This window comes from Cydia amplana, chromosome 10 (assembly GCF_948474715.1).
Source record: "Cydia amplana chromosome 10, ilCydAmpl1.1, whole genome shotgun sequence".
Lineage (NCBI taxonomy): Eukaryota > Metazoa > Arthropoda > Insecta > Lepidoptera > Tortricidae > Cydia > Cydia amplana.
This window is the reverse complement of record NC_086078.1, coordinates 6,944,860-6,956,924: the sequence shown is the minus strand read 5'-3', so window position 1 is coordinate 6,956,924 and position 12,065 is coordinate 6,944,860. Positions and strand designations below refer to the sequence as shown.

Genomic DNA, 12,065 nt, shown 5'->3' with positions numbered 1-12,065 from the left:
AGTTGAATTTTTAAATTTTATAACGTAGCGGATATGGGGGATGGCAAAATACATTTTTTATGTCGCTAACAAAACATAATTCTTATAACCGGTAATTGTTATAAAAAACAATGAACAATGAGTCACATCAGGAACTATGACTCCGACGATTCAAATCGGAAAACTGTCATATAACGGATTTTTATGGCGAGAATAAGTAAACTGCCTTTGGCCCTTTGTCTTGTCTTGGCGGGGGCATGACCGTGCCCCCAGATAGAGTCTGTGCGGAAAGAGAAGAGTCGTAGAATGTATGGGGCCCAATAATACATTCCACGATTCTTCTCTTTCCGAACAGACTCTACATACTGTCTTGACCATGCTTCTGTACCGATAAAAATAACTTTCTAATAATTTTGACAACCTCCTTGAATGTAACACTTAATTTAATAGACAAAATTTTGTTTGTTAGGCCGCCGCTACCCCCGAATGTTTGAACTAAGTCAACTTAATATGAGGCGGAACCCGCCCGAGCAATATCTCTTATGTAAACCGTTTTAACACTGTGAAAATATTTATTTTATGCTTATAATACGGAAATTAAGCTCCTCTTGCTTTGTAGGTTAATATTGGAATTCTTTTAATACCTAACTCCGTACCTACGTGTCGATATACCTATGTACGCATAACATGTGAAAATATATATGATTTTTGTCTATTTTGGATCCTGGATCGAAAGCTAAATAAACAGAAATAACAGTTAACATAGTGCTTAAGAAAAAAAGATAAAAATAATATTGGTATGTACAGAATCTATACCTACTTACATATTATTTTTTCAGTAGTACAAGCTAGTATATTAAATTTTTTGTAACACAATACGCTTGTATGAAATGTAGTTTGCCATGAATAAATGATTCTTGATTCTTATATGTCCCGTAATTTTTATGTCACCAATAAAATCCTAAACAGAGCTCGATGATATGAATGTGCGCGTGTCTATACTGGACAAAGAAGCCATTAAGCGATAAGATTGTATAAAAGTATATTCTGATGATACAAAGAAACGCTCAATAGCGCCTCGAAACAGACAGTCATCATCTAATCCAGGTTTCGCAGCTTAAGCACTTTTCAGCCAATAGACGCACGCGCCATTTCGCCGGCTATTATCATAGATTACAAGCTGAAATCGCCACGTGATTGCCCGATGGCCGGCGATCATTACGACGGTCTATCCGGTATCGGATTTCGTGTCACGTCCTCTGTTGATTGCCGAACGACAAACCGGTTGCCCGCCGGCGTTGCAATTACTAACGACAACGACACCCTGCTACCCTCCGAGGTTCCGATAAATAGATGAATGTGGACCGCTTTGAAGCCATTACGGAAGTTTTGTGCCTTTCGAAGCGAGTCTCAGAGCGGAAGATAAGTAAGGAGGAAGAGTTACACCAAGAAAAATCTGCAACGATTTTGATAGCAAACGCATTGCAAGGCGTCATAAATAGAGGTTTGATTAATTCTCGTGTGCTATCAAAATCGTTGCAGACTTTTCTTGGTCTAACTCCATCACGGGATACTGCCGAATTTATGGTGTCTCGCCATTTTGAACTTTCGCACTTTTTTCAATAGAAATGGGCTGGTATGAATATGATAAACTGAAAAACTTTGTTATTTCTCATTTTTTATATAATTAATATATTTCATTGCTAAAATACATGCTGTTGATATTGCAGACAAGTAATTATTATTTATTCGTTTGTTAATAATATAACCTACAACAGTAAGTATCAATACTACAACAATGGTAACTTGGCTTAATTATATCTATCGTTATCGCAAAAAACAGATACACTGTCCTCATAATCATATTAGAGTTTTGTTAAATGCTAATAAATTGATTTATAGAAAAGAGCACTTTTGGTTTTCAATCAATTACGTAGGTACATTTATCGGTATCTTTTAAGACAAAGTCGGCGACGCGCTCTCCAATTGCGATGGCGACGGCGGCAGTATTGCCGCGCGGCACTTCTGGCAGCACGCTTAGGTCTGCCACTCGTAGGCGCTTCACGCCGTGCACGCGCTGTTGTGGGTCCACCACCGGGCCCAGCCGCGCAGTACCCACTGCGTGGAGCAACGAGGTTGTCATGTGCCGGCAGTAGCAGCGCCAGTACCCTTCACGGTCATCCTCGTACTCGGGACAGCCAGGCAACTTTAGGTGGACGATAGACGCATTTTGCACCTTATACTCTGGTGTCTCGATCAAGTGCTCCACGATCGTTATGCCGCGCAGCATCTCATCAACGTCCCTTTCATCCGCTAAGTAATTTGGGAAAATAGATGGATTTTGTAAAGGATCAATGCTGGCGAGCCGAATGTTGCCGCGGGAAAATGGCCGCAGCACCAAAGGACCATGGTAAATTAAGGACTTCTTTTCATTTTCAGCAGTAAGCTGTTGCGCGATATCCTCGTTTAAGCCGAAATGCGCTTGAAACAACCCAACGTCGACGTACATATGGCCTAATTGCATGGTAGGTATTTCGCAGTCGGAACTGTTGTAAACGAGTTTCCCTTGGCCGACGTTATAGCAGCGTGTGTTGAGGAATGCTGTTAAATCGGTAAGCCCGATGGACGCGAGGGGCCCTGTGCGATTATACAACCACTTTTCCATGGCTTCACTTTGTGAAGACACTGATGTGTCAGGATTCACTGATGCGTAGATCTGTGGAAACACGTGATCAGTTAGGCTATCGCCCACGGGTAAATCAGCGCGTACAGGAATGCCCAGATCGTGTAAATGAGACGCCGGCCCTATACCAGAAAGCATCAAAATTTGCGGAGTTCCGATCGTACCCGCTGAAAGAACAATTTCTTTCCTCGCGTAAAGTTGAAGTGTTCGGTTTTGATGTACATCATTCACGACCGCCTTGATTCCTATAGCGTTATTGTCGTTGTCCAGGATAACGCCGGTGCAGTGCGTGTTCTTGGTCACCTTTAGGGCTGATATGACGTCGTCGCGTGTCAGGTAACCTCGCGCCGTGCTCATTCGCTCGCCTTCGTTTACGTACCCAATTATTTGTGATATTCCAATTTGCGATTTAGCGTTTACATCATAGTTAAAAGGAAAATTGAGATATCTATAACCTCTTATGGTCCTTGAATGCCAACTGTTTTCAGAGTCGCCAAAAAATCCTATTTTCATAGTGCCGCTGGTGTTGTGGTAAGGAATAGAAGTACAAGGTAACTTGTCCAAGTCCTGCAAGCCCTCATACTTTAGGAAGAAGGGTTTAAGGTCTTTCCAGGCCCAGCCCTCAATACCGAGCTCATCGTAGTCCCGGTGGTTACCTCGAACATACATCATGAAGTTGATGCTGGTGGATCCGCCAAGACACTTTCCTCGACCAAAGCGGCACTGTTTGTCCGAATATGAGAGGCATGAAATGTTATTAGTGACAGTTGGGTACTGCCAGTCTAGAGCTGAGCCGAGTAGTGTCGGGTACATTCCGGGAATCTGAAACGATGAAAAATTATATTTTTGATTGACGTGTTATACACATATCATGTATAAATACAAGAAGGAATTTGAAATGTTATGTTACCCTAGTATTCAGATTGGGGTCGCCGCCGGCCTCCACTAGCAGAACGCTTGCGCCGGATAACGCAAGGCGCGCCGCCGCCGGGATCCCCGCGGCACCCGCGCCCACCACGATGTAGTCGAACAAATCATCATCTGTAAGCTAACATGTGCAAATATATCTGCAAACACATAGCACATCAATAAATAGGTATAAAATTCAATATGTTACATGTTTCTGCAAGACATCATGTTGAATTAACCTAACAATGTTATTAGATCCAAATCGCTTCGTAGCTTCGCGGACTCTTTCATTGTTTCGTTATAAGGAATAGTACGATGACCTTTTTTTTTAATATATCACATCGGTGGCAAACAGCACACGGGCCGCCTGATGGTAAGCAGTCACCGTAGCCTATGGACGCCTGCAACTCCAGAGGTGTTACATGCGCATTACTGACCGTTTAAAAACCTGTACACTCCCTTTTTGAAGAACCCCATAGTGTAGACCCTCGGGAAAACCTCGGAAGGGAGCTCATTCCACAGCCGGAACGTCTGCGGGAGGAAATTCCTCTTAAACCGCATAATACGCGACCATTTAGGTTCTAGGGTGTGAGGATGAACACCCTGCCGATGGCGAGCGGTGCGGTGATAGAAAGCGGCCGTTGGCATCATATCAAACAAACATTTGTTAAATCAAAAGTTACCGAAAATTAAAATTATTTACAATTCTTACCTTTTAAGGGCACTGAATCGGGTAGCACATACTCTGGCAATTCTTGTGCTAGGTTGCCACCCGCTAGCATTATACTCAAAAGTAGTAGGGTCCAAGGCAGCATTTTCGGCATATGGAGGAGGCTCTGAAAGTAAACGTTATGAGAACACTGAATATTACTTAACTGAATGTCCACTATATTCACGAAAAAAAATCACAGATTTCGTGCCTCACACGACTATCGAGCACATTGGAAATGAATCTACGGAATTCGAAAAAATATTGTCGCTGAGCGACGAGAAAGTCGGGATAAGGAAAAGGTGACCAAATAAAACTACAACGTTAAATGATAATTATTTTATTCTTAGATTAACACAAGTATCCTGGACATAACGCCTGTGAACAAACAAATTGCAGAATTTCCACACGCGTATCGAAGTTTGAATAATTGTCGCCGTGGCGCATAAGTATACTAAATATTTCATTTTTCGATTAATAAGCAGGATAATTAATGTTCAAAGTACAAGAAAATTAGGTATTACATGACAAATCCGTAGTCAACTCGAGAAGTAGTAGCCACATCGCCGTCATCGTCACTCGAGTCTTGATCGGCAGCGGCCCATTTGCTGCAAGATATGAAATTTTTCTTGACAGCAGTTTGACGCGACGAGACATTTCCACTAAATACTGCCAGGTTCAGCTACAGATCTATCTTGGGTATCTCCCAAGTGCTCAACAATATGAGTCGGATGACCAAATCAGCATGTGCCTTTGTTGCTATAATTTTAGCAGTTCCAAGCTAAAGTAACACTAAAACTGTTTCTCAAACTGAAAATACCCGATTTAAGTTTATAACAATAACAATAACAATAACAATATTTTTTATTCATAATTGAAGTTTAGCAGGAAGGTTACATTGAACCCCGCACTAGGCATGACCTGTATCGCGGGGGTCATGATCATCACGAGTTACCAGAAATAAAATTTATAATTATATTAAACATAAGAATAGGAATAGGAAAAAGAGAGGAGTGTGTACTTGTATGTGTAAGGTTGTTGTGAGGTGGTAGTGAAAAGTGTGTGAATCAAATCTAAGAATGTGTGAGTGTAAAAGTTTGTTAGATTTAAGTGTCTTCGAGCGTTAATGATGCTATCACAATCAGTTCACCAGCGTCGGATGACCAAAACAGCGTATGGGAGTCCCTCCCATACAACAAACGTGATTTTTGAACGAAGTTAAGCAACGTCGGGCGGGGTCAGTACTTGGATGGGTGACCGTTTTTTTGCTTGTTTTGCTTTATTTTTTGTTGATAGTGCGGAACCCTCCGTGCGCGAGTCCGACTCGCACTTCGCCGGTTTTTTTTACTGAAAATTGATGTGAAAACTGTTTTTTGAAGGCAGTCCCGAAAGTACCGAAAATACCGGGAAATCCCGGTTCCATTTTTGCCCGGTACCGAAAATCCCGGTTCTTTTAAACAGTACCGGTTCTGCAATCCTTAGTCATAACCCCGATAATTCAAAACAAACACCGATAACGAACTCTGCGAAACATGAAGTCATAAAAATGTCATGTGAAAAATGTCGTTCTGACTATTTTCAAAAAGGTTAGGCTACAGGGCAAACCCTTAACCCGATCGTCTTTGTTTTAGGCTCAAATTGTAGCTGACTAAATTGTCCAGGGGAAATTTTCTCAAATTTTTGATATCATTCTTCGTTTCCAAAATATCGAGCGCCAAAATCAAAAATTCGGAAAAAAATTAATTTTGTATTCACTATTTCGGCCCTAACTTTTTTCATTTTTAACTTTCTCGAATATTTTACGCACCTTACAGCTCTCGTGAATACGCGTCTTTTGAATATCATATCTTCACAACTCTCCGAGATACAAGGGGATCGCACTTTTTCGTGAAATCGGGGCCTATACTGGAGCGAACGAAAAGACATTTCCAATGTCAAAAATATACTAGGGCGTTTTATATTTCATTAACTCTCAATATCTAGCATGTGCTTTGTCAGTTCAGTCATTAAATTGTCGAAAGCACCAAAAACATTTCCCACAACAATTTCCCAAATGTCAACATTAACATATCTATAGGACTATAGGAAATATAAGAGAACTTCATAGGAAAAATTGAATATTTATGAACCATAACTTACAAGTTTAAGGTGTGAAGACGCCGAAGCCAGGAAAGTAAATGCGAACTTCTGCCAACACACTATTTTGCAATAACATACATGTTATTGTGCTACACATGTACACATGACTGACGTCACCATCATTCACACCTGTTATCACAGACTGATTTAATTAATATAATTTCCACAACAGTTAAAATAATTTATTTACAAACAAGATATATACAGTGGTACATACAGTACTAAAAGAAATTAAAAACTAGCTTAAATCTAAAATAGGCCTCTATCGCTGTATCGCAATGCTGATACGTTGTGAGAGGTAGCCGCCAGCTCTTCGGTCACCAGTTACGTCAACCAGACGCTTCGCGATTTCTGCGAACAACTTATGCGCGCTGGGACCCCATGGACCTAGAGTTTCAATTCAACTCCAAAATGGTTGTGATGATTATGCACGTGTTCCAAATTAACACATCTTAATATATATAAAAAACAAAATTATATATACCTAGATACAAATGGTTGTGTTCGTTCGATGTTCACTGAGGTCCGAACAATTAAACATTATTTTCAGAGATTCAAAATTAACATATTTGGCTTTTTTTAATAATATCATCCAAATCTTATTTAATATTTTGAATCAGACACATTTATCGCAGTCGTCTATATTAATTCCACTTTTACGTGACCTTATTATGTACTGGCGGCAATGACGGCAGGTCCTCATTATTTTTAAAAATACTTTGAGATCTATCATTATTGACCGAAGCGTAGCGAAGGTCTAGGTTTTGACTCGGGCATTTTGCTTTTGTATGTCCGGATGTTCTCCTCTACAGGTCGCAATTCTTAACCGATTCTCGTGAAATTTTGTGACCGAATTCTATGACTTAATAAAAAAAATTTGTCGATCCGGATTTTGGAATTTTTTCAAAATGGCGGAGTCGTGATAGCTCGCGCCTAAACAAATAGTCGTATCGGTATCATAAGAGTCTTTTTCTTTTTGAGATAATTATGTTTATAGATTAAATGGCCAAAAATTCAGAAAATTTGTATCGCTGATTTTGGCGGTATTTAGATATTTAGTTTTTACTCGAGAATACGTACCCGAAGTTCGTCAGCTTAGATAAGAACTATCATGGGCTCATGGCGCGTTTTGCAAACAGTTGCTTTTTTGCTTGCAAGCGGAAGGCTCCCGGTTCGATCCCCAGTAATTGTATGCTGGGACTAGTGATGGGCAGTTCTCGAGAAATTTCGGAAACAGGAGAATATCGCGAGAAGCTTCTCGAGAAATTTCTCTTGAAAGGAAATTTCCGAGAAAGTACTTTAAATATACAAAAATTTAGATTAATTGTTGTTTGTATGTGTTGATATTAATAATTTATATGTATTCGCAACACATTTTAATTCTTCCAAAACCTTTAAAGGCAAAATTCTCTATGTTCTCGAGAAATTTCCGAGAAATTTCTTGAAAATGTTCTCCGGAGAACTTTCTCGGGTTCATCCAGTACCATTTAAATGGTAAATAATTCATAAATAAAACAGTTTTTTTTTTCAAACAGGTAATTCGCAACACGTGTTGATTTATCACCACTCGTTGCGAATTTTCTACTTTTGCACTTGTATGGTAATATAGGTTCTTTCTTTCCTAATTCGCGTTTTACTTCAAACGGATTTTTTTCATAATGTATAATACCTATGCCGTACAAATCTTGTGATATTTTTGCATCTATACACTGCATCACAAAAACACGTATTTGGTACGTCCATCGTCCGGCAAAGTTCTAAAATACTACCTTTTTTAATTTTAACTTATTAACACGAATAATATATCACAACCGTCCACTTTCTTAGCATTGATGACACTAAGAGGAAAAAAGCATTTGCACAAGGGTACAAATGCTTTTTTCCCTACACACAATTCAATAAATTACAAAAAAAACACATGCAAATAAAACAATGGAGTATTATTGGCGTTAAGCGTTATCTACAGAGTACCGGAAAGTTTGTCGGCTTTCCTTTGTTTTATAAACTAGGTACCATCGCCCACACTGTTAACTGTACATTCATTGGTGGACCTTATGCCTTTTGTAATTTATTTATTTTAGCGTATGGCGTATTAATATTGTAGGCAACTAGTATAACTAATTATAAGTCGACATCCAGGCTACGCAGCCAATCTGGTGTCAGATGCATCAGGTGTCAGATTGGTGTAGAGGTCCTCCGGGCTGCCCTGGAAACGTCTCTTTGGGCACCGTTCTACAATGTGCTGGGTAGTTTGATCTTCAACGCCGCAGTCACATAACGGGCTCTCTTTCCATCCCCATTTGTGTCGCATATGATTGCACCTGCCATGACCTGTGCGGATTCTGTTGAGGCGGCACCAGTATTTTCTCTGCAGTGAGAAGCCCTTCGGCTTCTGAGTAGGGTTTTGGGTACTTATGTGGTGACCAGCCGCCTCCGCCCATTCTTCTTTCCACGCCTGCTCCAACTGAAATCCGCCAGTCCTCAGTTTTCTACCTGCTTCGCTTGTAGGTCGGCGCGATTTAAGTCGCTGCGGCGGTGGGTTAGTGAATTCTTGGTAGACAGGTAGATCGGACCGGGCATATATTTTTTCAGCTTCTCTCAAGAGCGCGTGTTTCCTGCGTAAGTGAGGCGGGGCTATGTGGCTAAGCACTGGTAACCAGTGAGTCGGCGTAGATTTTATCGTACCGGAAACACACCTCATTGCGTCGTTCAGTCTCGTGTCCACTTTGGCTACGTGCGTGCTTTCACACCATACAGGCGCGCAGTATTCTGCTGCAGAGTATACGAGGCTGAGCGCTGTAGTTCGGAGCACATCGGCAGATGCACCCCATGAAGTGCCACTGAGTTTGTGCAAGATATTATTGCGTGTAGCTAGTTTGAGGGACGTTTTTGTAATGTGCTCCTTGTAAGTCAGAGATCTGTCCAAAGTGACACCGAGGTATTTTGGGCGGCGGTTATATTTGAGATTTGAGCCTTGAAGTTTAACAGTGGGTTGGTAGTTGGCATGTTTATTATGAAGATGAAAGCACGCAACCTCTGTTTTACTGGAACTTGGTATGAGCCTCCAAGATGTGAAGAAACTCGACATGGTTTTCAGGTCCGACGTCAGGACTTCCTCCGCTCCCTCAAATCTCCGACTTCGAGTTACCAACGCGATATCATCAGCGTATATAAACTTTCTAGCTGTAGTATCGGGCAGGTCGTGAATATACAGGTTAAAAATTTTGTAATAATGTCCACAGATGTACAGTTAGGAGTGTTGCTGTTTGTACCTGAGATAGTTCATGACATGATCATGATTCTCTGACAAACATTTGAAATGTATTTTATTTAATATTTACCGATCATTTAAATAGTGAATTTATAGAAATTAGTCATTTTGTATTAACTCCATAATATGTTATTAGAATTGGTTAAAATAGTTTTTAATTTCTTAAATGAAACCTTTTTTGTTGTTATTGCACTATTGGCTGTTCTACATGAACGCCAAATCTAGTCGAGAACTATTTCAAGAAATTTCTCGGGAACACAAATAAATTATCAATTAGAACGTTCATTTCATTTGGCAGATACAAACTCAAGCTAACAGCTGTATATAACATAAGCCCAGACTAGGTATTTAAGCTTCTTAATAATAATATTTGAAATCACGAGTATTTTTTCTGAAATATGCAATCCGGGAATTTTCTCCTGGAAGGTTTCTATAGAGAACGTTCCCGAGAAATTTTTCGGAAATTTCTCGAGAACAAAGAGAAGTTGGCCTTTAGAATCGTCGAATTGCTTCGATCAACACGGAAGGGATGCGGCATTCGCACTATTTCCCCTCTGCCTAGGTACAAGATCAACTGATCTAGCGCGGGTAATAAAACTAGTTGCGCTCGGATTTTTAACTAGACCGAGTCCAGACGCGCGAGTGAACACAGCAGCAGAAAAAATGCCTAATTGCTCGGTTTTTTGTTGTAAAAAGAGGTCGGGGACATTAAATTTACAAAAAGAAGGTGTTACATTTCACATGTTATATTTTTTTTACATGTCATACGTTTAATTATATTTAAACACAATTATTATATTTTAGTCTCATGTAATTGCTGGATTTATCGATTTTTCTCGCCTAGTACAAATTGCGGATCGGTCGAGTGATAAATCCGACTTCTCATCTCTTGACGAAATTGTGTTAGTGTGCGTGTTGTGACACTTGTGACTCGTCCGTACACATAAACAGATCGAGGTGTGCAAGATTTGTCTGTGTAGGGTGTCATTTTCTATGTATTTGTGTCGCCATTACAGATTGGATTTTGTACGTAAGTGTGTGAGAAGTGCGACTGTGTGCACGTTCCCCCCCGCGAAAAATGGCAGAATGATTTGAATGTCAAGATATCGCTTGGGCCTATCCCTTCCGACGTGTCAGAAGCCCGTATTGATCGAAGTCGAATTGGTTCGAATACCTTACGCATAGTTATTAATCACTTACAATAATACATTTAAAAAATTAGAAATTTGTTATTGTTTTGATTATATGTACTTTCTCATAAATTTCCGTCCAAGAGAAATTTCTCGAGAATCGTTGAGAATTTCTAGGGGAAGGAATTCTCGAGAACAAGAAATTTCTCGCCGGTACATCACTAGCTGGGACATAACTTTTTGTATTTTTTTACACTTAAATTTCGTATTGTTATTTTATTTTATTTATTTTGTTTTTTATTTTGAATAACATAAAAATATCGTATTATTTATTGATGAAGCACGGGCTAAGCGTATTTGTTTCATTTTTACAAGCTCTTATTTAAGTAGGTAGCCCTAAAAATATGTTTTTTGTTGTCATTTTAATTTCCGACTCAGACCAGTGTTGCCAGGGCTCTGGAGTCCTAAGTTACGTTTCGTTTCCCTAAAAGTCACGTTTTTGCTGCTTAAGTCACATTTTTAGGGTTCCGTAGCCAAATGGCAACAAACGGAACCCTTATAGATTCGTCATGTCTGTCTGTCTGTCCGTCTGTCCGTCCGTATGTCACAGTCACTTTTCTCCGAAACTATAAGAACTATACTGTTGAAACTTGGTAAGTAGATGTATTCTGTGAACCGCATTAAGATTTTCACACAAAAATAGAAAAAAAAAACAATAAATTTTTGGGGTTCCCCATAGAACTGAAACTCAAAATTTTTTTTTTCATCAAACCCATACGTGTGGGGTATCTATGGATAGGTCTTCAAAAATGATATTGAGGATTCTAATATCATTTTTTTCTAAACTGAATAGTTTGCGCGAGAGACACTTCCAAAGTGGTAAAATGTGTGTCCCCCCCCTGTAACTTCTAAAATAACAGAATGATAAAACTAAAAAAAATATATGATGTACATTACCATGTAAACTTCCACCGAAAATTGGTTTGAACGAGATCTAGTAAGTAGTTTTTTTTTATACGTCATAAATCGCCTAAATACGGAACCCTTCATGGGCGAGTCCGACTCGCACTTGGCCGCTTTTTATGGTATGGGTTGGTAAATCGATTTTAATAGAAGAAATTTCGAAAATAATATATTACACAAAAATTCTACTAACGTTATATGATTTTATGTGATCGATTTCATGAATAGTAAGTTCCTTTTTTTATTTCTTGATTTTTTTCTTGTTGAAAACGAAAAAAAAAT

At 39.5% G+C, this 12,065-nt stretch overlaps 1 protein-coding gene across 1 annotated transcript; it reads right to left on the bottom strand.

Annotated features, from left to right (window-relative positions):
• Positions 1-1,900: 1,900 nt before the first annotated feature.
• On the bottom strand, positions 1,901-4,391 carry LOC134651673 (ecdysone oxidase-like). Its single transcript, XM_063506773.1, has 3 exons — positions 4,284-4,391; positions 3,573-3,703; positions 1,901-3,484 (listed from the first exon to the last, which is right to left on the bottom strand). Exons 1-3 carry the CDS (start codon positions 4,384-4,386, stop codon positions 1,901-1,903), a joined length of 1,818 nt encoding a protein of 605 aa, XP_063362843.1. The 5' UTR covers positions 4,387-4,391.
• Positions 4,392-12,065: the final 7,674 nt, after the last annotated feature.

Bases quoted from the DNA above. Each gene is read 5' to 3' on its own strand.
- LOC134651673 (XM_063506773.1), bottom strand. From the start codon at position 4,386: ATGCTGCCTTGGACCCTACTACTTTTGAGTATAATGCTAGCGGGTGGC. The intron at 3,704-4,283 runs GTAAGAATTGTA...GTTAGCTTACAG, and splicing joins CGATTCAGTGCCCTTAAAAG to ATGATGATTTGTTCGACTAC. The intron at 3,485-3,572 runs GTAACATAACAT...TCATCGTTTCAG, and splicing joins ACCCCAATCTGAATACTAGG to ATTCCCGGAATGTACCCGAC.